The following is a 22,678-nucleotide window of genomic DNA, read 5'->3' as shown; positions in this document are numbered from 1 at the left end:
TGCCGGGGCTGAGGGTGTGCCAGATGGCAGAAGGGCTCTCTCAACTGAAAAATAGCCTTATTTGAGACAATTTTGGTCACTGCTTGAAGGGGGGGGGGCATACGTCCCCTCCACAGCCCCGGAACCAACACTGATTTATATTGTTTATAATATTGTTTTTCAAACTAATTTTTGTTTCAAGCTGAAGATGTTTTAACAGTTTCTAATTTGTTGAATAAACGTGGAAAGAATGGATTTGTTTTTAGTGTGCAGTTCGTTCATGTTTCTCCTTTTTACAATTAATTTACTGATGGGCACAATAAACTGGGAATGTTGATGATCAATTTTGCCAAAAAAGTTGCAATGGCTGATGAATATCTATTGCAATTTTTTTTTTTTTTTGGGGGGGAGTTTGACCAGGGAGGAGTACGGGACCGACTGTAGCATGGTTTTAAGAACCTTGTCTGCTCGTCATTGGAATGTTGAGATTATTTAGTGAAGTGGAAAGTTTCCCCGTATTACAGTGTACATGTATATCAATTCAAAACCAAAGTAAAATGTAATGCGAGTCTCCAAAGGCATGAAAGGTGCATTTTCATACATTCTACCCCACCTCGTCCCCAGTGCTTACTTTATTTTCAATCTTGTTTCCAATAGTAAGTGAGAGAGCAGGTAGTGATGGGCGCGTACTGCTCGACACCCTGGGGTTGACATTGTACCCGATTTTCCAGTCTCGTATAGAGGGCGCCCTTTCAAAACATTAAGTCTAGTCACTGACTCATCCCACGAAATGACGTGCAAAGGAATCAGCGGAAATGGGGCATTATTTTGTACGGTTAGGTTATAGTCTGTCTAGTCTACACGTGTTTACAACTTCACAACCCGACTCGCTGGGGACGAAACGCGGGAAGGAAAGGAGGTGCGTCGCCTTCAAAAGAAATTAAGGATCTAGCCAATAATACAAGGGACAAAGTTGCGCAATTTCTCTTACAGGACTGAGGGATCATTGCTCTGAAAATGGCCACTGAGGAAAAGGAGGAGAAGATCGAAATTGTTGAGGTTTTTACAACCAAAAACAGGGGTCGCGGAGTCCGTGTGACGAGTGATGTGAAAGCTGGAACTCTCCTGCTGACGGAGAAACCGTACGAGTTCGTTCTTCAGAATATCGAGAGGGGGTATTACTGTGATCAGTGCCTGACAAAAAGGTGCGGAAAACTGTACTTTATGAGGTTTCACTTTTACCGTAATTTGTAAACCTTAAAGTTTGAATCTGAACTGAAAGTGAAACGCTCTTTTCTGATTTAGTGACATTACTCCGATTCCGAAGTTGATACTGATTACTGCAGTGCTATACAGTGTTTTGTTATAGTTATAATGAAAATGTTGTGTGCATATTAAATCGTTTATCAGCAATTTCAATGTGTACTTAAGGAGGCATCCAGCTTCGTGGGATGTAATTTTATTTGAATGGTTATCGCTATAATATGTATTGCAGTTGTCTACAGACAGTCATGACAGTGGCGGATCCAGGGGGTGCGGAGGGGGTGCTTGCCCCCTGCCATTGACCGAAAATGTCTCATATATTTTAAATAAGAACATTTTTCCCACCCCCACCCATAGCTGTCACGAAATGCGGCTGGTGAGGGCGAGTCAATATTCTGATGAAGGTTATGCCCTAACTTCTTTTTTTTTGGAACTTTTGTTACTCCAGGGATGAAATTTTACACAAGTGTTCAGCCTGCAAGTTTGCATATTACTGTAACAAGGATTGTCAGGTGAATAAATGTCTTCTATATCTTCTATTTTCATCTTTCATTTTTCTAATGAATGTATTCAAAATAGACTGAAACTCTCCACCTCTAATTATTGCTTTTCTTCGCCTTTCTTCTGTATTCCGTTGAATAAGTCAAAAGTTTCCGAACTATGTAAACCCTTAAGATCACATTCACTGATATCGGAATCATTTGACCCATCACATTTCAAAGACGCAGTAAAAACTTAAATCTTTCAACATTTCCCAACAATAGAGGGCAGCGTGGACATCACATAAACTAGAATGTGAAGGTATCACCAGAGTCAGTCCTAACATTCCGTCAGACCACATCAGGCTGATGGCAAGACTCAGTCGAAAGAGGAAGGTAATTCACCAAGAGGCTTTTAATATTTTGTTATGAGAACCTATTAAACAGACAGTTATATTTTTAAACGATTAAGCTCTTCTTTTAACTGTTGATAAATTTATTAAATATATGAAGCCAAATTTGTTTTGTTATCTTAAGTTTAACTAAATGCAGTCATCAATGTTTTATTTTTTGTCTTCAAGAAGCAACAGGCACCTGCATTGAATGGATCCTCGACGTTTCCAACCCACATAGACCAGCTTCAGTCAGGTAGGTTAACTGGGGAAAGGTTTGGAGGGATCCAGATTTTTAATTTTCCTGCTGCTGCTGCTGCATATTCCACCAGAAAAACTGGGATATTTTCTTGAGTTTCAAAAACAAATTTGCAAATAAGGCATTTTTTTTACTTGAGAGAGCCTTTCTGCCCCCTCTCCCAAGCAGTAACCTCTCTGGATACGCCCTTGGGGTTTTAGCTTCCTTCCTCTCACTATCAACAGTACCATTACCAACTCGGAAGCAACTGAAATTGTGACCAATCACCATTTTGACCTAACTTGGAACTATCCTTCAATTTAGTCACCATAGTGCCAGACGGACTTGCCTTTGTAATGACTCATTTGACGAGTTCACTAATTATTATGAGCCAACACAATGATTTTGTTGTTGTTGTTGTTGTTGTGGCAGTGCCCACTGACCTGCGTGGTGACACCCAGCTGGAGTTCTCTAGTTGGCTCTACACGCTGCGACGGTTCATGGGGGATGGAGAGGCTAGTAACATGCAGCCTGCAGAGGTCCTAGAGATGTTTGGTCGCATGAGATGCAACACGTGCGATATATCCGACGGGGAACTGCACAGTATGGGCATTGGGCTGTATCTCAAGTGAGTTCATCTTTCAGAGACCCAGGAACCAAAAGTACTCCATTGTCTCTGAACTGCCTTTTATATAGGCTGTGGGTGTGAGATACTGTAAAGTGAGGCCACCATGATTTTTATTTATAATACTTTGTGTACATTTATTCCAGAAAAATGTTTCTGGGGCACATTGTAGGCTGATTATGTGCAGTTAAGATTGGCAGTTTGTCCTAGCTGAGGAGTTAAAACTTTTCACTCCCAGCAGTCATTTATTAATGTGAAAATTGGTGCAAACAGTTTGCTCAAATTTATAGGTCATATACAGCATTTTCTTTGCTGTAATTTTCAGAAATGGATGGATTTAGGGATTAGTATTTTATAGCAATTATTGTTTTACTGACCTGTTTAAAGTTTTGTGTTCAGAGATGCTGGAAAAAAAATAAGAAAAAAAATGTTCTTGTAGTCGTGTTCCTTGACCCTACTTCAGACAAAACGTCACGGAATTGTCAGGTCAGGGACAGACTAGCTGGCTTGCACCCATTCACAGATGTGTAACTGATTGCAAACAAAATGTGGACTAACTTAATTGGGGGCAGTATTTGAGGAAACAAATGAGTTTTTTCCAATGATCCCCAGCCGACCATCGTTGGAAAATTGATACAAAAATGCCACTTTTCTTGAAAATGACAGCACACCAGGTGCCATGATTTCACAGGATGCTTGAGACTTTTATTCACTTACAGTCAAGTAAGGTTTTTCACAGCAATTTGGTAGTTTCATTTTTTGATGTTTGCAAATGTATATTGCCTTTAATCTGTGCTCTACGCAATGGAGGAAGGAATACACACTCTATTCGATCAGAATTATTACATGTAGATTCAACTTTAATTGTACACAAAACAGGAAATTAATCATCTTGATTACAATTTCTCGGCACTAGGTTCTCCATGTTCAACCACAGCTGTGATTATAACTGCATTGCCATCCACACGGGGACTACGGTCAATGTCAGAACAACCAGGGACATTCCTGCAAACAAAGAGGTAATAGTTTTCTTCTTAAACATTGACTACTTCATCCATAAACGGGCCTGGTTCAGCAGTTGGCCATAGGCCGGAGCAGAGCTCTGTAGGCCTTCCTTTTTGATGAAAATATTTTTTGTTTGGGCATGAAAAATAAATATGTTATGATTTGTATTAAAGTGTTATTTTTTCTTTTCCTTTTAGTGTTTTCTCAGCTATGTTGATGTCTTAAAACCGACGGCAACAAGGAACAACATTTTGAGAAACGTCTTCCAGTTTTCGTGCAAGTGCCCTACGTGTAGGGATGCCAACCGGGTAGGCAAAAAACCCCACTTTTTTAATGTTAATTTAAATAAAACTATCAAAACAAGCAAAAGATAATGCAGCCAAAAAAAAGTTTTATAAAAATTAATCTTGTTTTTTTCCTCCATTGATTTTGTTTCTTGTAACATATTTCACTCGATGCTTTTTTATTTTTTATTTTAGGACAACCTGCGCCATAGTGTCAGATGTGGAAACCCAGAATGCCAAGAGGCTGTCCTAGTGAATCCAGGTAAGGATAATGAGAGTCTCTGTTTTAATTGTATTGTTTATTGGGTGGATAACAACTTCTGTTAGAATGGTTGACAATGTTTACTAAAAGTTTGCAGTGAAATAGTTCAGTGGTCTTTAAATTTCAATAATATGGAAAAAAATCTGCCAAACTTTGTTGATCCACGTGAAATGCATCTATTAACCCTCCTATGCAAACATACATTCTGTGCCAAGTTGTCCTTGCAGTCAAAATCAATCAAGTGACTGTTTTCAACCCGTAAGAATTGCCAGCCCACATAAAACAGGATCGACTGGCTGTGACTGCTTAAAAGTAACTTGATACAGCTATGCTTTGACTCCAGGAGAGTGATAAAACAGCTGTGACCACAACTTGCCTGCTTTGTCTGTTGACCCAGTTTGACTAGTCACAGTGCTTGCTTGACACATTATCTGACTGCTGGTGACCAGCCTTCGTTAAAAGTATAGCAGGGGAAGTGGAGGTGAATTTTGACTGTCCGTGACTGCTTAAATAGCAGGAGGGTTAATAACAATGAATACATTTCCTTCAAAGTTTTCTGAATTGTTTTCTGTTTTCACTAGATGGTACCGTCAAGAAATGCAGCTTGTGTAACTTTGAAGGATTCCCTGCCAGTTTCCCAGACCAGCTAAAGACTGTTGAGCAGCAGTGCATGGCCAAACTGTCTGCAGCAGAAGAGATCACAAACTTTGGCAATATCCTTAAAAAAAACAACCTTTTTATGTCATTTATAGTAGCAAGCATCAACACCAAGAAATGCCAAATCCGACACTTTCTGTTCATTTTACTTAAAAAAAAATCACGACCAACATTTGAATCTCAAAGAAGAGGAATTTGCTGAAAATAAGTTTTGCTCGGACTGCGTTCGACCCTATTGCTTCTTGATTCATAGTGTAGAAGTCTTGGCATTTAATCACCGATTGCGTGCTTATTCAATTCCAATGTAACACAAGTTAAAATCTTCAGATTGTTTTGTTTCTTCGCCTTCTTAATCTTGACCTTAACCCTGAAATCCCACATTGGAAGAAGGTCCTGGAGTTGAGTGAACAGTGCTTGGCCCTTCAAAAAGGGATGCTTCACCCCTATCACCACCTGGTGGTAGAAACCCTCCATTTTGCCATGGACTCCTGCATTCATCTGGAAAAGTGGGAACAGGCCTTGGAATATGGCCGTCGCTCTATTGCACATCTGGAGTAAGTATTTACTTGCTTCCGGGGGAGGGGGGGGGGGCTGGAAGGTAGTCAGGATGTTTTTTCTCGTCACCCTGCCATGGCACCATGCCCCCCCCCCTAAATATGCCACAAATCCATTGAGATTACCACAAATCCATAAACATTGACTTATTTGCTGCTATTTACTCTTCTTTTGCAGGTTCCATTGCCCTGGCAACAATGCGACGGCAGCCATTCAGCTGATGAGGGTTGGGAAGCTTCAGCAGTATTTGAAGATGATTGTCGAAGCAATGAAGAACCTACAAAAGGTAAAGTATAAACTACAAGGAAGGAGGCTTGTTTTGCAGCATAAACAAACAAATCTTAAACCTTTGTAGCCTATATCAACAGATACATTTCTTGCCTGAATTCAGTAGCTGTGCAATTTTGTGTCCTTGAGCAAGATAGTTAACTCCAATCATCTTCTTTCCACTTACCAGATGTGTGTAACGTTTGTGTGAGGGGAACAAAAACAATCTCCAGTCACAAAGCCTGTATGACGCTGGGGGAAATATTCGTCTGACCCCATCCAATGTTATTTACATTCCGACTTGTTTCTTGTTCCAGGCTGAAAAGATTCTTCTGATTACTCACGGGGCAGACCACCCTCAGTACATCCAGCTCAAGGAAATGATCACTGCCTGCGCATTAGAGAGACGACAGACACCGAGACTTGAGTCCATCGAAGAGGCAGAACCACACCAAGAGACTGAACACAAAGAAGAAACAAGCAAACCAGCCCCCGAACAAAAGCGAGAGAAACAGAAGACCGAGCCCGTGGCAGAAACAACGGAAGACAAAACTAAGCCTGCGACAAAAGATGAAAAAAGTAAACCTGTGACGGAGCAACCAAAAGTGGAAGGAGGCAAACCGGGGACAAGTGAAGAAAAGAGTAATTCCTCAGCAGAACCAAAACAGAAGGAAAGTGGGTCTGTGAGAAAAAAAGATCTAAAGAAAGCAGCACCACCAAAGGAAGAAACTAAAGAAACAGAAACCGAACAAAAAGACAAATCTGCAGCATCGGTATCAACAACATCCTCAGACGAGACGAATTAATAAATGGTAGGACACATGTCTACTTGGAATAGAGAGTCCAATCTGACTAACTTGGCATCAGCAAATGGTCACACAGGGTGACTCCTATATTTTTGTCAAAGGCATTTCCCCCGTGTTTCCTTATTATTAGATTAAAATTAAATTAAATCTATGTGGATAAGCCTTTTTATGCCTTTGGTTGAAATTGGAAAAGTATTAACGCTGTAAAGGCTTTTCAGACCAAAATCAAGGATCTTACTTGTGGTGCTCATTAAAATAATGTTACAAGTGATGGAAATATTTTCAATTTTGTAGCTGTCGCATTCGAGTTTGTGGGTTAGCCTCTACACTGCCATAATCTTGCCTTTGTCTTTACGGGCAATTCATCATAGAATTCATAAAAATAATAAAATGTTGCAGAGTTTATTCCAGCAAAGTTTCACTATCAAAAATTACCCATAACATTTTTGTATATACATGTATTCTACAGATGTCTGCCAAAATTCAATGAATTTTCAGTGCAATGGCCATACATTTGAACTGAATTTCATCTTTATATTTTCAGCAACTATGTATGTATTTGTATATAATATTAATCAAGAGTAAAAATCGTTCGTATTCAAAGTTACTCAAGAACTTGATAGAATCTTTTTTTTTGTCTAGTACAGTCTATGAAGTTCCCTTGGAAGTGACTGGCAAATAGAAAAAATGTCAATAAAAAGTATATGTTTTGTTCAGAACAGTCAAAATAAGGACAAACTTTGAAATGGGAATTGATTGCTGGTATTTCTGCAGTATTCCAATAAAAGAGATTTTATAATAATAATAATAAAACAGCATTTATATTAGCGCAATATGAATCAAAGATTCTTCAAAGACATTTCATTAATACGAATGCAAGTGGTGGATATTAATCTGTGTTCATAAATTCAAAACTTTTAGTGTCATAATTTGCATTTTATAAAGTTTGATTGTATTCATCGGGAACCTGTTTTTTTTCTCCAAATGATTATTTGTTTTGTAAAAAGAAATAAATTTCACATAAATGAGGTGACCATGGTGATTTGATTTCTATAGTGAAGTGTGACATTGTGTGCCCACTTTCTTTAATTAAACAATCCTTGTTGTGGATCTTTAATCCCCAAATGGGGCACGGTCCTTTTTATAGATCCAGGCTTTAACTCGACACCCACTGCCCCTCCCCCTTCATCCCCCAGTTCCTGCAAGTTAGATCTGCCAGTTATAATGCTTAGTAAACAAAAAAGGCTTACTAAGTTGAACCCCAAAGGGTCAGACATTATTTGTTGGCTAACAAATTTAGTCGATGACTCATTCTGTGAGTCAGTCACTGATTCAGTCAATCCATGGAGGATTTAATTTGGTCAGTCCACGATGAAGCAAAATACTGTTGTTGCCTGTATTGAATGTCGTATTTTATTTTCTACTTAAAATAAATAAATTTAAAAAATTGACGTTAGTGTCACAGAATATTGGTGGCAATTAAAATGCTGTCATAATAAGTTTAAATACCCGTGGTAACATGCAAATTTTGTTTGCCAAGCGGTTCCCTACGACTATTGCATGTGTGAACCTGCCGGTACGCGACTTGCATGTGATTGCTAGCGGGCGAGGAAAGGAACATACAGTAAACAGTCCCCTATATCGCCGTAACGCTCGAGAGCCAGAGCAAAGCGAGATTTCGTGGAGTACAAAGGATGAGATTGGAGCGATCTTGATCTTACCAAGTCTCACTACTTGAATTGAGGTAAAAACCGATCGTTTAATTTAAATAAGGACCCCAGTGAAAATAAATTGATACTTCTGTGTAGTTTTACAAACGAGATGATGGTATTGATGGCACTTATTACAAATAGTAATACAATGCTGAAGTGTGATGCACGTATTTCGTGAGAAAAAAAGCTAATTCATGAAAGCATTTTTGAAGAATATTCATCACCTGTTCATGGCAGTGGTTACATTTAAGGCCCAACTATGGTTAGAACACAAGCTTAGACAGCTGGCAAAGGCCAGATTAATTTGTTTATTAATGGGAACAAATGTTGCAACCTGACGACACTTCCGCGATTGTGTACAAAGTCTATCTATGGACTCGACTTGCAATGCATAAAAATATACATTTTGTACATGGCGAAAAAACGAGAGGGGTACTATGCATGCAATGAGGAAAGAAAAAATATTCATGACAAAGTCTACAACTCCAACCCCCCCCCCCCCCCATTTTCTAGAAGAAAGTTCACAAAACTCTCTGCAAGGTCAGAAGGTAATGGCATTAATTTGTGTCTTCCATTTTCAGAACATTCTGAGGGTTCATCATGAGGTTTATTGAGAATCCAGACTTGAGGGAATGGGTAAAGAACAGCCTTCGTCGGGCAGTGTTCCAGAAAGTAAGTGTCAAAGACTTCTCTTGGTTTTGTTTCATAACATGTATGGTGTAGAATCGAGAGCTGTAGTAGTACTAAAAAATATAATGGGGCACAATTATTCACTAACTTATTCTGTTAACTAACATGTGAACTCAAATCGTATTATTACAGGCACATGAGTTGGCTGTGCAGACAGGCTGTGAGGTGATGGTCAAGCTCCAGGACTCAACCAGCTATTCCAGCCAGTATTATGCCACACAGACTCTCCATCTACAGTACCAGGGCAAGGGATTGTGCAAACAACCCTGGGATATCAAAGTATCCGGGTTGACCGGCCTTCCAGAAGCCGTCTTAGTAGAGAGAGGATGCCAGATTGGTGGGAAAGAAAACGTAAAGGCTGACTTGAGAGTGAAGGAGGAGATTGATGTGGCAGAATCGAGTATGCAAGACCAGGAGCCAAAGCAGGCTGGATCTTTTGAAAGAGCATCTGGAATTCTGTCAGCAGATAGTGATTCTCAGATGGACTGTGAAAAGAGAGTTGATAGCTGCCCTCCTGACTACAGAGCAGACAAACATGATACTTCTCAAGCCGCATCTCGCTCATTTATCCAACCTGACAGAGACTCCAAAAGTAATGTGCCTTATGAACGTAATGAACCAATTCCTGGAGGAAGTGGACCAGGAGAAAGCTATGCATCTTATGAGGCCCAACCCAATGCGGGTCTTGGTTTTGAAGACAAGGATGGTGCTGTCCCAACCAGTACTGACCTCTTCCGAACTGCTGCTACCTACTCCATAGGCTTCCCTATCAATAAATTTCAAGCCCAGACCAAGTCCGTGAATGCTAGGACCATCTTCCCCGGGCAAGTGCTGGATGACTTGGAAGCCCAAAATGCAGCACCTGCTGTGATGCAAAATGCAGGCGGTGCTGATGATGCTGATAAACCGGCTCTTAAACCCTACCAGTGTGGGATCTGCAGGAAAACATTTGGAAGTATACAGTTCTTGAGTCGGCATGGCCAGGTGAACCACGGGCTGGATAAGCGCATGAGCTTTTCTTGTGACGTCTGCGGCCAGAGCTACAAGATAGCCAAGCATTTACAGCGCCACATGCGGATGCACCACTCCGTCATGCCCTACATCTGCCCGATCTGCAACAAGGGATTCTTCAACGGCACCAGCCTGACGAAACATGTCAAGGTCCACGAACAGCTGAATGAGGGCAACCAGTTTCTGGCTGCGCAGGGGAGTAGGACAAGCAGCCAGGACTTCAGCCCACCGGAGATGTCAACTAGTGAGAATCAACAGCCAGAGGGTCATGTTACAGAAGACACGACAGACAAGATCCCGGGCGAAGCTGTTGAGCTTGGTGATTATCCCGCTAACATCCCGTCACTCCCTGGACCGAGTAGGACGATACCGATCTTTCCTCAGAACGCACAAAATCACGGCGAGGACCAGTGCGACACGAAACATCCAAGTTCTTCAGAGGAACAGAATCAGGACGGAGAAGGACGCTCTCATCAGATGTCCTGGCAAGATGCCTCACTAGCTTCTGATGATTCAAACCGTAACACTTCAGACTCTTCTGCTGCGGTAACACAAGGTGGAATCCAACAGATTACGTACATTAGAAACCTTGGGCTTTTTTCAACAGGCCACCTGTGCCACTTGTGCGGCAAAAGCTACAAGTATAGCTCTACCTTTAAAGAACATCTTCTGACCCACTCAAGTGTTCCCCGGTTTACGTGCAAAATCTGTGGGGAACCATTCACTCGCCAGCGTCAATTCAGAGACCACATGATCCATCATACCGGTACTTACCCATACCACTGTGTGGTGTGTGGTAAGGGGTTCATACGCCCATCAATAATGAAGAAACATCAGTGTGTTGAGCAATTTCAATAATGACGTGGATACACTGGATCGATTTCATGCCTATATATTTATTGCATGCAGTATTTTCTTTTTAAATCTAAAAAGAGTTGTATGTGGTTTATAAGAATTGTGGAATACATACATGTAGTGAGCTGTAGGGTAAAAGGACATCTTGTAAAGTGTGCTTGTGCAGAACAGAAATATACTAAATCATGTCTTCAAAAATGTCTTGGTTGGCAATTCCTCCAAACCTTTAATTGTTGTATCTTTTCTTTTTAGGATGAGATTGTTAACGCTTATGTTAATGGCATTTACAATCAAATTTGTTTACTTTACTGTTTACTAAAGCTGTCTTTGCTTCGAAAAATTAGATTTTAAACCAAAAATATAGACTACTAATACACAGCCACTGAGCCATATTGGATGACATTATCTAAGGCACAAAACGGATATTAATGCTCTTAAAATAACAAATGCAACAGCCAAAATCATGATTACATTGTTTTAAATTCTATTATAAAATAGTGAGCATCGATTATTGACTATTACTTTGATCCTTTTACCACTTGTTGATTTTTGCAAAACCCATTTTTTACCAATGTTTCAATCTGTGTAGTGTACATGTATAGCATGCCACAGAATCTATACAGATTTTTTAGAATTGTACAATGTATTTAAATAACGCATACATCTTCATTGAGAACAAACCACTGACTACACATACATGATTTTAATGCATGTTAAAACACGATTTGGACATCCTGATTGGGAGTACACTGTACATATACATGCATATTATTTGAAGTATGCTTTAAAACGAGAAGTGCATGTAATATTTCAGACTAGCGGTTCTTAAGCATTTCAGAAAGTTTTTCTCAAAACAAAATACCAATGTCAACAAACTTGTCTTGATGTTGGCCAGAACGTAAATTAAAATTTTTTTTTACTCATATCACATTTGTCAAACTAATATTTCAATTTAATTCTTGTATTAACAATACGTTGACTCGTTAAAAGTCATTTATACTTACAAGTTTTAATTCATTTTTCTTGGTGGCAATAACCCTTGATCAAAACTCATGTTTCTCTGAATCAAAATGTTCTTGTAAGTTTAGTCTTCATCCTTTAGATATCCATGTCAACATCACCAGCACCATGCACATCAGCCAACAATGATCTTGGTGATGTATCGCCCTCTACTGGTAGCAAGTGCTTGTAGGTTTTAATGATCTCGTTGACCCGGCTCACAATGCTACCGATGAGGTCGAAGGTATAAACGGCAGTTTCCAACACCTTGGATAAAACAGTTCATAATCTCACGTCAACTTTTTTTTGTAATGAAATGCATTTTTAGTACATAATAATTTATACACAGTGAAAAATTCTTAGAAGTGGCGAAAGAACTATTGGTCGTTTGATGTCACATCTGCAGGAAATTGATCATGTTTTTTCCCGACTTTTAAAAAAAAATGACAAATTCATATTAAGAGAAATTTGTAAGCACATGGCTATTAACTTTAAAACAAACATTCTAACCCAAAGTCCCTAGCGTCTTTTACTAGGAACTGTACCAAGTCCATCAAAATCCATCAATCACTGTGCGTCCAATACAAAACTGTACATGACATAATGGAATCCACCACTGACGCACTGGATGACATTCATGGACTTGCTACACATGGCTTTTATCACAATAACAGTACAGGAAGCTAGGCAAAATCAATCGGATACCACTAGCACTGCTTCAGGCCATTGGGCCCAAGTCCATCATACTCCATCAATATTAAGTCACGCCAGGCCTCCTGGACCAAGTCCCCCAAAATCCACCAAAATGGGGGGGGGGGGGGGGGGGGGATGGATTTTGATGGACTTGGGGTGGTTAGGGTTGATCTTTCAATTTTCATATTTCTCCAAATTTCCATATTTTCTCCATATTTCTCTGTGGGGAGGTGAGAGTCGGAAAGAGTCATACCTTGACTTGCTCCGGCAATGGCATCATGGGAAACTGTTGCCCTCCAACTGTCAGTATCCCCGTCAGATTTTCTTTCTTCATCTCAGCTGTAAAATAAAAAAATAAAAAAAAATAACATAACTGTAGCCATTTGGCTCAAGAGACACAATGCACACGTCCCCCTTCAATAGTTACCAAGAGAAAAGGACACCTTACTTGACCACATCGATGCAGTATGCGTTGCAATCACTACGTGGACATTTTAACGTTCTATTACAAACTTAGATCTTTCGGAAAGGTGATTACAAAAATTACCATTTTTTGCTCAAGATTCCAGCTGGAAAGTAGCAAAATCGTTTCTGAAATTTATTTCTTAAGCTGCCACGCCTGGAAAAGCATGGGCAAACAAAATGAAAAGCTTACCCCTCCGTATTTCTTTCCATGTGGATTCAACCTTGAGTGTGTAATGAGTCCTGGAGCCACTGAGACAGGACTGTAGAGGATTAAGGTACACCTGTTGGAGTATGCCGAGCCACGGCCAGATACCGGTCAGATCCTGGCCTCCGGAGTCTCGCAGGAGCAAGTAACGTAGGAAATTCAGGACGGCAATTTCTCTGTGGAGAGACATGTAGGGGATGAGGATAAAAATGAACACAATACTATGAGCTACTGACAAGGGCAGAACCAAAACACAATTTTTTTTGGGGGGGGGGGTCCCAAAAAAAATATGTTGGTCCCCCCAAAAGGGTTCGGGGTTCACTTAAGGGCCCCGAAAAATGATGATTCTAGATGCTCTGTGATACAATCTGAGGCAATTTGTGACCACTTTAACCAATTTTTGGGGTGGAAAAGATGGCGGTGTATGCAGTGCCTGCCTTTTAAATTGTGCGATGTCACTACTTAAAAAAACAAAACTTTTTTTGGGGGGGGGGGGGCCCTGGATCCGCCCTTGCCTGCTGATAACGTATCCAATACAGCAGTCAACTTTAGACAGAGTTTTGAGTGTAGAAATAGCAGGGCATTGTTCCAATTTTGTAATTTTATTTGGCATTAGGCCAACCAACTTTACACATGGGAACCAACAAGTGCATCTTCCCACTGCTGAACGGTATGTTCAAGCCAGTGCATATCATGCATAAATTCTTGCATATCAGATACTTTTATTGCAGTCATGGCTATGCTGCACAGACCTGTCCATTCAACGGACAAGCCACTTTGACAGTCGTCTTACGGCAGATTGAATCAGCCCTGACATTCCAGAGTCCAGGGGAGACTACCGGATGGGTCGCCGGCCTAGCGATCTTTACTTACTTGTCAGCACTGTTCAGTAAATCTGTTCTTTCGCCTTTATCAAGCTTGAAGATCATAACCCAAAGCTTGTGTGAACGAACACCAACGAACCAATCGTTATGGCTGTCACTCTGAGAATGAAACACAAATTATATAGTTACCCTAATGCTCCAACGTGATTTGGCTGGATAGCTCGACAGGTTCATTGTCTTCTACCTAGTATTTCCCTTCACTGAATGCAAATGTCAGTGAATGAAGACAACAGAGATAGACAACCCAGTTCGTAAGACATTCAGATAATATTCCAGGATCAAACTTCACTCATGCTTTACTTCACTCTTGAAATGGACCTTGAAAAAGATCCTTCTTTAAATTCCTAAACAGAGTAGGCCAGTAACCACTTCGCGCCGGGATTATTTTTGCTGAAAATTTCGACTTTTGCCGAAAATTTTGATTTTCGGAAATTTCCAGCCAACTTCTGATATACAGCCAAACGCCACAAATACTGATTCGCAAGAGTCATTTCAACAGTATTTGCACAATCTTTCTAGCCAAAACCTTATATGTTTCAATACTCCAGGGTGCGCACTGGAGCGTAAATTATACAACAATAGGCCGTGCACAACGGCCAATTCAAGATCAACACATGGTCCGCCTCCACAGATTCCAAGGACTTTGTGTGTGTGTACAAAAGGCACGAGGGATTAGCGTGTTTAGACGTCACCCGGAGGCGAGTTAAGGCAATCTTGATGTCTTAATAACCCATCAGCCGTGCCTGTGTATAAAAACAGCCAGTGTGTGTAATCACATACTCCGACGCGAATTGGTTAAAAATCAGTTATCATTGTCGCCCCTAAAATGTTGCTTCAGTTGTGTGTAAATTGTCTTACGGTATTGTAAAATTTAAAATTAGTTACAATCTGGTGCAATCTGAATAAGTTATAGGTAAATAAAAAAATACTACACAATGTCTTTCAGAAGTTAAGAGCTCCAAACCTGCAGTGTTGAGTGGACGTAGTCCTTGAGCTTGCCAATGAGCATTCCCTTGGCACCAGGGTGAGTGGTTGAGATGAAGAGAGAGCGGAGAATGTGGTAACGTCCCTTCCAATCAAACCGATCCATGTACGGCGACAAGACTGAGACAGCAATCCTTCGCTGTCGAGCAAAACGAGAAAATAAATTACATGAAATTTGTCATTTTATACTGTGTGTTCTTTCAGCAAATGAACACAACTCACACACCCCAATGTGATTTGTTTTGGTTTTGCTGAAAGAACACTATACCCTTTTGTGATCCGATGACAGAACTTTAAAAACGGTGGTTGTGCTTAAAATTCTGTAACTTGAAAATCACATGAGTGATTTAAATGATTCTTGTACTAGAAGAAAGCTCATGAATTGGGCTTTCATATCCTAGATTTTGAAAGTGCTACATGCAGAACTTCACTACTTCTGTGGATCTATACAGGGACATTGCTGTGGAAACCAGTGAAGAATTCTGGTGGTTTGTCCTTTAGCAAGACACTAACTCTAACTTCTATCAGAGCAATTACATACTATTGTCTTGGACGGGCAGTAGACCATGATCTGCACCATGCACTCTGTAACCTGCAGGAAGTTCTGTTTGGTGTCCAGCAGGTTTGAATTCAGGGATTGCTCATCCAGTCTGTCCACCACTGATCTCAGAAGCTCCTACAAAAAGAAAAAAATGTAAGATTTCAGGTCTTCTTTTCCCTCCATTTTTAAAAAAGCAACAAGTCAATTTGCTTAAGTGTGACACAGAGAGTCTCAGAGTAATTGTTACGAGGCATTAGTTGTGTGAACCAGTGAAATACACCTTCACCTTGACTAATATAAAAACCCCGTCTTTGTCTCTGTCTCTTGCTTGTTTGTTGCAAGGTGTACACAAAGCAAACAGACATTAAAGCTATAGTCCATCATTTGCAGCCATCCGAAAAAGTAACTGGCGTATTATTGTTGAAAAACATACTTGGTTGAAAGATAGTAAGTGGACTAAACTCCCTGTGAAATTAATTTTTCTGGCAAGCTAACATTTAGAAGTAATCAACGAAAGAAGGCCTTTCCAACGGTGCGTCTTAAGACGCACCGTAGGTTAGTAGTTCGTTTTGTTATTCGGCGCAGGGCGCGCAAGCACTGGCACGACGCACAGGCGCGCACGGTTGCTATAATTCGTCGGATAAGTGCGCGACATCGCGTATAGCTGCAATTCAAAACAATTCAAAACATGATTCAGCAACTTTTGATTTGAAATTGAGATCCTAGAATGCTGTTTTTCTCGGAATATACAGCTGAAGCTGAGCTGAAACTTCATCAGGTTACTTGTTCAGTATCCTTCATTAGATTTTGAACACTTTTGTTGCTTCAAACGAACAAAATGCACAAAATACAAATGATGGACTATATCTTTAAGAGCCCATACACGTCAGAGCCCATAAAAGAGTGTGTCACGTCACCATTTATCGTTCAGGTCATCACTGGAGGATACAATCAACACTAACAATGAACTAGGGCCTTCAACAAGTCTTCCCAGTGAAACATCAACATCGAAGAGGACCAAAACAGACCAAATTTCAAGCTTACCAAGCCCTTCAAGATGATAGGCTCTTCAGGTCGTCTCAGCATGGCTTCAACGTAGGGCATGACCACCTCCATCATGTAGACAGTACTGTAGGATGAAAAGACATTGAGTACATTTTGCTAAACAGTTATTCTAGCTACTTCTATCTCTTCCCAAGACTACACGTACAAGAAGTCAAGATTGACTGTTACGAAGGAAGGGCTGCCTGGGATGGATTTCAATTTGTACAGGGACTATAAAAGAGACATTCTTAGAACTGTTGCTATGGAAATTGTTTTTCATCTTCTTATTCTTCTTTTTTTGAAGTACAAAAAGAAGAATGCAAACAATTTGAAGAGGGCTTGTCCCCCACCCAAATTGTTACAATTTTGGGAAAAGGAGGTGTCAACAAATAATATGGAGCTGCAATTGATATGGATTGGAAGGGGTGCCAAAATGGTGAGACAACTTTCGCACTTGATTAAATCCTCAACTACCTGAATATAGACGGCATGCGGTTGGTCTGATAACCCTCCACTAGGAGCATGTAAGCGAAGCAGCTCAGCCCCAGAACGGGTAGCGTCTCTTCCTTCTTTCCGTCATCTTCATGTTTCTTTTTCTTTTTCTTTTTCTTCTTGAGCTGTTCCTTGATCGCGTCCGGATTTGCTGAGCGCTGGCTGGCGTAGAGTAACAAGTAGCTGAAACTGCATCCCATCAATTCCAAATAGAGCTGTGAAAGATGCACGATGGTCAGTGATGTTGTCAAAATTACTGAGAATAAACCGTCTTTTTGTTGTGAATTAATAACAAGAAATTTGCACTTCTCGACTCTGTATGCCAAGTGCTTTCTGATAGCCAAGAAGAAAAACATGCAAGGGTGGGAATCGAACCCACAACTTCCAGCTTGCTAGTCCACACTTCTTGACCACTTGTTGGCCTTCCTGGTTAGCTGGCCAACTAGAATTTGATTCGAGCAGCTAAACGGTAGCGGATGTAAACTTAAGGCACTGGAGTGTCATGGCCTAGCGGTTAAGAGCACCGGACTCATGCTCTGGTGTTTCAGAAGCAACAGGCGTGGGTTCGAGCCCGGGTCTGGACACTTGTGCCCTTAAGCAAGGCACTTAACCATTATTGCTTCATCCTTCGGATGGGACTTAAAGCCGTAGGCTCCGTGTGTTGTGTAATGCAATGCATGTAAAGCACCCAGTAACACTTATCGCTAAGAGAAGGGGTTTGCTCCGGTGTTTCTGGCCTCCTGTTAATACTCCCCTGTGGAGTCCTTAGGAGAAGAACCAACCAAGTACCAAGTACTAACCATGCACTGCTCTGCAGACTTCTTACTGAGCGAGTACTCCTCTTGCCTAGGGACTACTTGTTGTCTGGCCTCGGCATTGATTCCTAGTTCCTTCATCTCTTCCTCCTCATCAGCATCGTCCTGATACTTGAACTCAATGGCAATCAGGGGATGTTCAAGAATATTCAACACGCTGAATGTAAAAGAAGAAACTATTTATGACAAACATAAAAATGGGGGAAAAAAGTTTCATATTCATAATCTCATTAACATAATAACATTGAATCACATATTCACAGTCACATTTCAGAAAAGTCAGTGTTTGGTAGATTTAAGATAAAGATTTACGGTAGTACCATATGAGAAATCTCTTTTCGTGAGTTTCTGAGAAAGAACCGGGGGGAACTCAACATTTCGGACAGTATACTCTGCCCGTCGTCAGGATACTGAAGGGATTCCAACGGTGGAGGGAGGTCATGTAGTGTGACTGGAAGCCATGAAGCGAGTAAAGGAGGCATCACAACCTCCCTCCACCATTGCAATACCTTCAGTCTCCTGACAACGGGCAGAGCATACCGTCTAAAATGTTGAGTTTCCCCTGGTTCTTTCCAGAACCTCACAAACTCACAAAAGAGATTTGTCGCATGGTGCTACCGTAAATCTTTATCTTATTGCTACCTTCATCATGCAAATCTTATCTGTTTGGTATATTGTTAATATACCAAACAGATAATATAATCTTGGATTACATTGTCAGGAAAGTAAGAGACTCGAACTTACAATTTCATAATCTCTGTTCTTGTGGCTTCGATGTCCTTAATATTCTGCAACAAAGAGATCCAGCAGTCACAGTCAGTAAATCAACATTTTCAAGCTGAGGAAGGCTTAAAGGGGCATTACGCCCTGAAATCCCCGAAAATTTCATGTTTTGGATTGTTTACTTATCCTATTTCAAAGGTCTGCTTGAAAGAAAACGAACCAAATGTCTTACCGTTCGCGAGAAAAGACGAAAAACTCCAGTTGTTTACATCGGACGCAGCAGACATTTGGTGGTATAAGCATACGTATTTCAAGCCGTCTCTATTCAATGAACTGTGTCACATAATACACACAGCACCAATGCACAAATGTTGTTTCTTACACGTCTGCAGAATGCGAACCACTGTGCGGCAGGATTCACAACTAGCACTCAACAGCTCGATATTTCGGAGACAAAATTGTTACCCCCAAAATTCGTTCACGCATGGTTCTCGCAAAAATAACACAAAAACGCCCAGTTTTTAAAGGACGGTTGTGTGGACATTTATATCTTACTTTTAAATGCTCCTTCCAACGTGTTTTGTAGCCCAATTGGGCACATCCAGGCCATAATGTCCTTTTAAATAATTTCTTCCTTGTGTTTGCGATGAGAAATGTCTTCCAGCATCTCCTCAAGTCGTCCTTGTGTTTGGATCACAAGTGAATCACAAATCAATTTACTAATTCAGTCACAAGAAACAGCTAGGGAATGAACAAGAACGAAAAAATGCATAATTCAATTGAATAGTTTGCGAGTAAACTTGAGACTCGATGATTTTGTGACACTCAATGTTTTGCGGCAGTATGCACAAGTCCTTAAGTGAAAGTTTCACCTACCTTAGGGGACGGGTTTTGCGAAGGCACGTTTGTCACCAGCGCCTCTTCCACATCTTGTACCAGCGGCACCAAGAACTCCAGCAAGACCAAGGAGGTGGTTTCCACCTTGGAGTAGTCTGGATCCTGGCTGATCAGTCGACGCTCCATAGCACCCATGCCATTGACGCTGGGTACCTTCAGTAGTTCCATGTGAGCATATAAGGTGGTTAAGAGCTGATTGTAGTACAGTGGTTTGGCGAGGCCCAGACGACGGATAACTGAGGATGCATCAAGACAAATCATCCATTATCAACCTTAACGATCCCCATCCAGCCAAACACCGGCACAAGGGTTTGGTGGAGTCCTGCTGTTTAGTGTACAGTTTAATAGCACAGGGTGTTGGAATTTGCAAGGATGAGGAAGGGTTCCCAGTAAATCACCCTAGGGGATTAGGGTTAATTAAACAGTAAAATGCCTCCACTCTCCATTTCCCTCTTAAAATTTTGTCTATTTTGAAGAGTGCTCACCTGTTTGAAGTGGTCCTAAGAGATCATTGTGGACCAAGCTGTCAAGGAATCGATCCAGTTGCTCCAGAAGACCGATAAACATCTCCTTAGGATTACCAAGCTGAAAAACAAAGATAAATCAAACACTGATGGCACTATATGAACTTGAATGTTTTTCTTGTAGTATTATAATAAACTATGGTCCACTATGTACCTAAAGCATTCCCACAGCGACCCTGCAACTTTGAAATAAGGATTTACTCACCTCGGCAAGTCGGATGATAATCTGGACGCAGTTCTGGTACATCTCTTCATTTGTCTCTTTGTCTGAGAGGTGAGGACCAAGGATTGGCAGCAGGTCCCACGCGATGTACTCCACCAAACCCTGTCAGATAACAAGATAGATTTCTTTTACAAGGGTACACTAAAACGACTGTTTATACATTGTACAGTGAAACGCCGCAATAACGAACACCGCTATTTTGGAAAGGTAACAGTACAAGATTTACCCTTGCACACAAAAACAATTGAACACTATTGCCCTTGCTAAGTGCAGGTCATACAAATTGTCTATACATGCCAATCCAAGAGAACAAGGATGTTGTCTTTTATGTAAGACATGTCAGATGCCAGACACGTCTTTCTAGAGAAAACATCTCTGGGACTCGACTCCCATGCAATCTAGTTTGACTGAAAATCAAGACTTTTTAATGCCATAAATTTGACTTGATGCCTAGCCACTGGAAACGAAAGGCCATGGCGAAGCTAGACCCAGTAACTAGGGCACTAGAACTCCCTAGCCCCTTTTTTTCTTCAAATTTTGACTTTGGTCGGTTGCTAGTAGGACCGACCAACGTCAAAATTTGAAAAACAAGGAGTTCTAGCGCCCCAGTTGCTGGGACTATGGCCAAGTAAGTATTTCTGTCCTGTATTTACCTTGTACGCCTCATCGCACATGATCTCCCTGACTTGCTGTGAATCTTCATAGTCCATGCACTCCTTGACTGTTGACAGGAGCTTGCTGGCTTCATCATGGTGCCTCCTCAATGACTTAGCACTCCATCCCTTCTGAAAATGGTGAAAATTATACAGAACGTCACAATTAACTAAAAAAATTGACACAACTGTTGATATTAACAATAAGGAAGTGTCTGTCTCGAACGAATATTGCATCATCATCATATATCATCTCAATGAAGCTCAGTCCTTGCAAACATTTTGAAAATACATGAACGTGGGACTGAGAAACATTTCCCATTTTGTTAGAACATTGTAATTTGTAGAAAATACTTTGAAAATGCACTCAACTCTCCATAGACTCTGTACACAAACAAAGAAGTGGCGTCTACGATTACTACATTCTTTCCAATATTTGACCGTGAACCGGTCCCCGATTGTTTTAAGTACATGTACATGTATTGTACTAGTAGTAGTACTACTAGCATGGCTCTGAACATATGTAGTCACTGTTGAGTGTTGGTGGTGGTACGCCTAGCCTGAGTAACTTGAAGGTAAGAAAGAGTGGGTATTTTCGACAGGGGGGAGAATCGACCACTAGCTGTTTATAATTTATAAGCACAAACTTTGGGTCTAGATTATATGCTGCAAAGGAAGTAAGGTAAACACACTTTGTTTGCAGTATTATATCAACCCTTGTACAAATTGTAGTAGGTTCGTGTTTAATGGTCGGGTTCCCCGGTCGAACACGACAGCACAGTGTCAGAAAGTCGAAAGCGCCAGCGAACTCGCACGTCGTCTGCTAATTTTTGTAAGCGTGATCTCTACCTGAATGCCTAAGCCTCTAGTCTATACTACGAGCACAGAGAATAGCAAGGAGGGAAACGTTGAGCCAACAAATACCACATTTCCCCCTGGTTTCCCCCTTGATCCTGGACTGATTAATAACCAATATACTTTTCATTGTTCAAAACTTACAAAAGGCCGGGCAGATTTCCTCAAACTGGACTCCATCTTGCGGAAGCGCAAGCAAACGAATGAGGGCGCCATATAAGCCGAGTTACGTGTGCGGCTACTAAATTAAAAAAGAGTCAAAAAAATTAAATAACTTAAAATAAAATATCACTCAAAATTTGTCTTGAGAAAATTTTGCCTCCTCAAATAACTGTTACATATATTGAGATTAAAAACATTTTAAAAGGTTTTTTTTAACAGTACATCTGCATGAAGCTTAATTAGAATTGTATCACATACTGCTATAATTCGATCTGTTCAGTTGCCTTAATAGTATCCATTATAATCTTAATATCAATCATGAAAAAATTATATTTGTCGAAATATTTTGATACTGCTTGTTTCTTGGAAAAAGTGGCAAATCATCCTAGACCCCCCCCCCCCCCTCAGTCCCAACACCTCCCTCAAAGACCGATGGCAT

At 40.7% G+C, this 22,678-nt stretch overlaps 3 protein-coding genes across 5 annotated transcripts; 2 read left to right on the top strand and 1 right to left on the bottom strand.

Moving 5' to 3' along the window:
• The first annotated feature begins 815 nt into the window (after positions 1-815).
• LOC119734480 (histone-lysine N-methyltransferase SMYD3-like) lies at positions 816-7,862 on the top strand. 2 transcript variants are annotated; one of them, XM_038208008.1, is made up of 12 exons: positions 816-1,184; positions 1,691-1,754; positions 2,007-2,117; positions 2,306-2,369; positions 2,784-2,979; positions 3,893-3,995; positions 4,179-4,289; positions 4,461-4,527; positions 5,109-5,240; positions 5,564-5,738; positions 5,917-6,025; positions 6,324-7,862. In XM_038208008.1, the coding sequence occupies exons 1-12, from the start codon at positions 997-999 to the stop codon at positions 6,810-6,812; spliced, it is 1,809 nt and encodes a 602-aa protein (XP_038063936.1). In that variant the 5' UTR covers positions 816-996; the 3' UTR covers positions 6,813-7,862. The 2 variants fall into 2 exon arrangements, with proteins under 2 accessions (XP_038063936.1, XP_038063935.1); XM_038208007.1 differs by having other exon boundaries at positions 819-1,184; positions 2,303-2,369.
• A 532-nt stretch (positions 7,863-8,394) lies between these two features.
• On the top strand, positions 8,395-12,005 carry LOC119734364 (zinc finger protein 408-like). 2 transcript variants are annotated; one of them, XM_038207853.1, is made up of 3 exons: positions 8,395-8,556; positions 9,106-9,196; positions 9,347-12,005. In XM_038207853.1, the coding sequence occupies exons 2-3, from the start codon at positions 9,125-9,127 to the stop codon at positions 11,081-11,083; spliced, it is 1,809 nt and encodes a 602-aa protein (XP_038063781.1). In that variant the 5' UTR covers positions 8,395-8,556; positions 9,106-9,124; the 3' UTR covers positions 11,084-12,005. The 2 variants fall into 2 exon arrangements, with proteins under 2 accessions (XP_038063781.1, XP_038063782.1); XM_038207854.1 differs by lacking the exon at positions 8,395-8,556 and adding an exon at positions 8,762-8,786.
• LOC119734362 (glomulin-like) lies at positions 11,102-22,291 on the bottom strand. Its single transcript, XM_038207852.1, has 15 exons — positions 22,222-22,291; positions 21,223-21,354; positions 20,552-20,671; positions 20,308-20,407; positions 19,802-20,058; positions 18,947-18,990; positions 18,188-18,359; positions 17,370-17,602; positions 16,896-16,980; positions 15,852-15,986; positions 15,291-15,449; positions 14,316-14,425; positions 13,428-13,618; positions 13,026-13,111; positions 11,102-12,346 (listed from the first exon to the last, which is right to left on the bottom strand). Exons 1-15 carry the CDS (start codon positions 22,255-22,257, stop codon positions 12,179-12,181), a joined length of 2,028 nt encoding a protein of 675 aa, XP_038063780.1. The 5' UTR covers positions 22,258-22,291; the 3' UTR covers positions 11,102-12,178.
• Between the last annotated feature and the right edge of the window lie 387 nt (positions 22,292-22,678).

Source organism: Patiria miniata, unplaced genomic scaffold (genome assembly GCF_015706575.1).
Source record: "Patiria miniata isolate m_02_andy unplaced genomic scaffold, ASM1570657v1 HiC_scaffold_27, whole genome shotgun sequence".
Classification (NCBI taxonomy): domain Eukaryota; kingdom Metazoa; phylum Echinodermata; class Asteroidea; order Valvatida; family Asterinidae; genus Patiria; species Patiria miniata.
Note: the sequence above shows the minus strand (reverse complement) of the source record. Positions and strands in the feature narration are given on the sequence as shown.

Coding starts and splice junctions, on each gene's coding strand:
- LOC119734480 (XM_038208007.1), top strand. CDS start 997: ATGGCCACTGAGGAAAAGGAGGAGAAGATCGAAATTGTTGAGGTTTTT. Junction 1,755..2,006: donor ACTGTAACAAGGATTGTCAG/GTGAATAAATGT, acceptor TCCCAACAATAG/AGGGCAGCGTGGACATCACA. Junction 2,118..2,302: donor GACTCAGTCGAAAGAGGAAG/GTAATTCACCAA, acceptor TTTGTCTTCAAG/AAGCAACAGGCACCTGCATT.
- LOC119734362 (XM_038207852.1), bottom strand. CDS start 22,257: ATGGAGTCCAGTTTGAGGAAATCTGCCCGGCCTTTT. Junction 18,991..19,801: donor CGCAAAACCCGTCCCCTAAG/GTAGGTGAAACT, acceptor TCTTTGTTGCAG/AATATTAAGGACATCGAAGC. Junction 15,450..15,851: donor ACTGCCCGTCCAAGACAATA/GTATGTAATTGC, acceptor TTTGCTCGACAG/CGAAGGATTGCTGTCTCAGT.
- LOC119734364 (XM_038207853.1), top strand. CDS start 9,125: ATGAGGTTTATTGAGAATCCAGACTTGAGGGAATGGGTAAAGAACAGC. Junction 9,197..9,346: donor GTCGGGCAGTGTTCCAGAAA/GTAAGTGTCAAA, acceptor GTATTATTACAG/GCACATGAGTTGGCTGTGCA.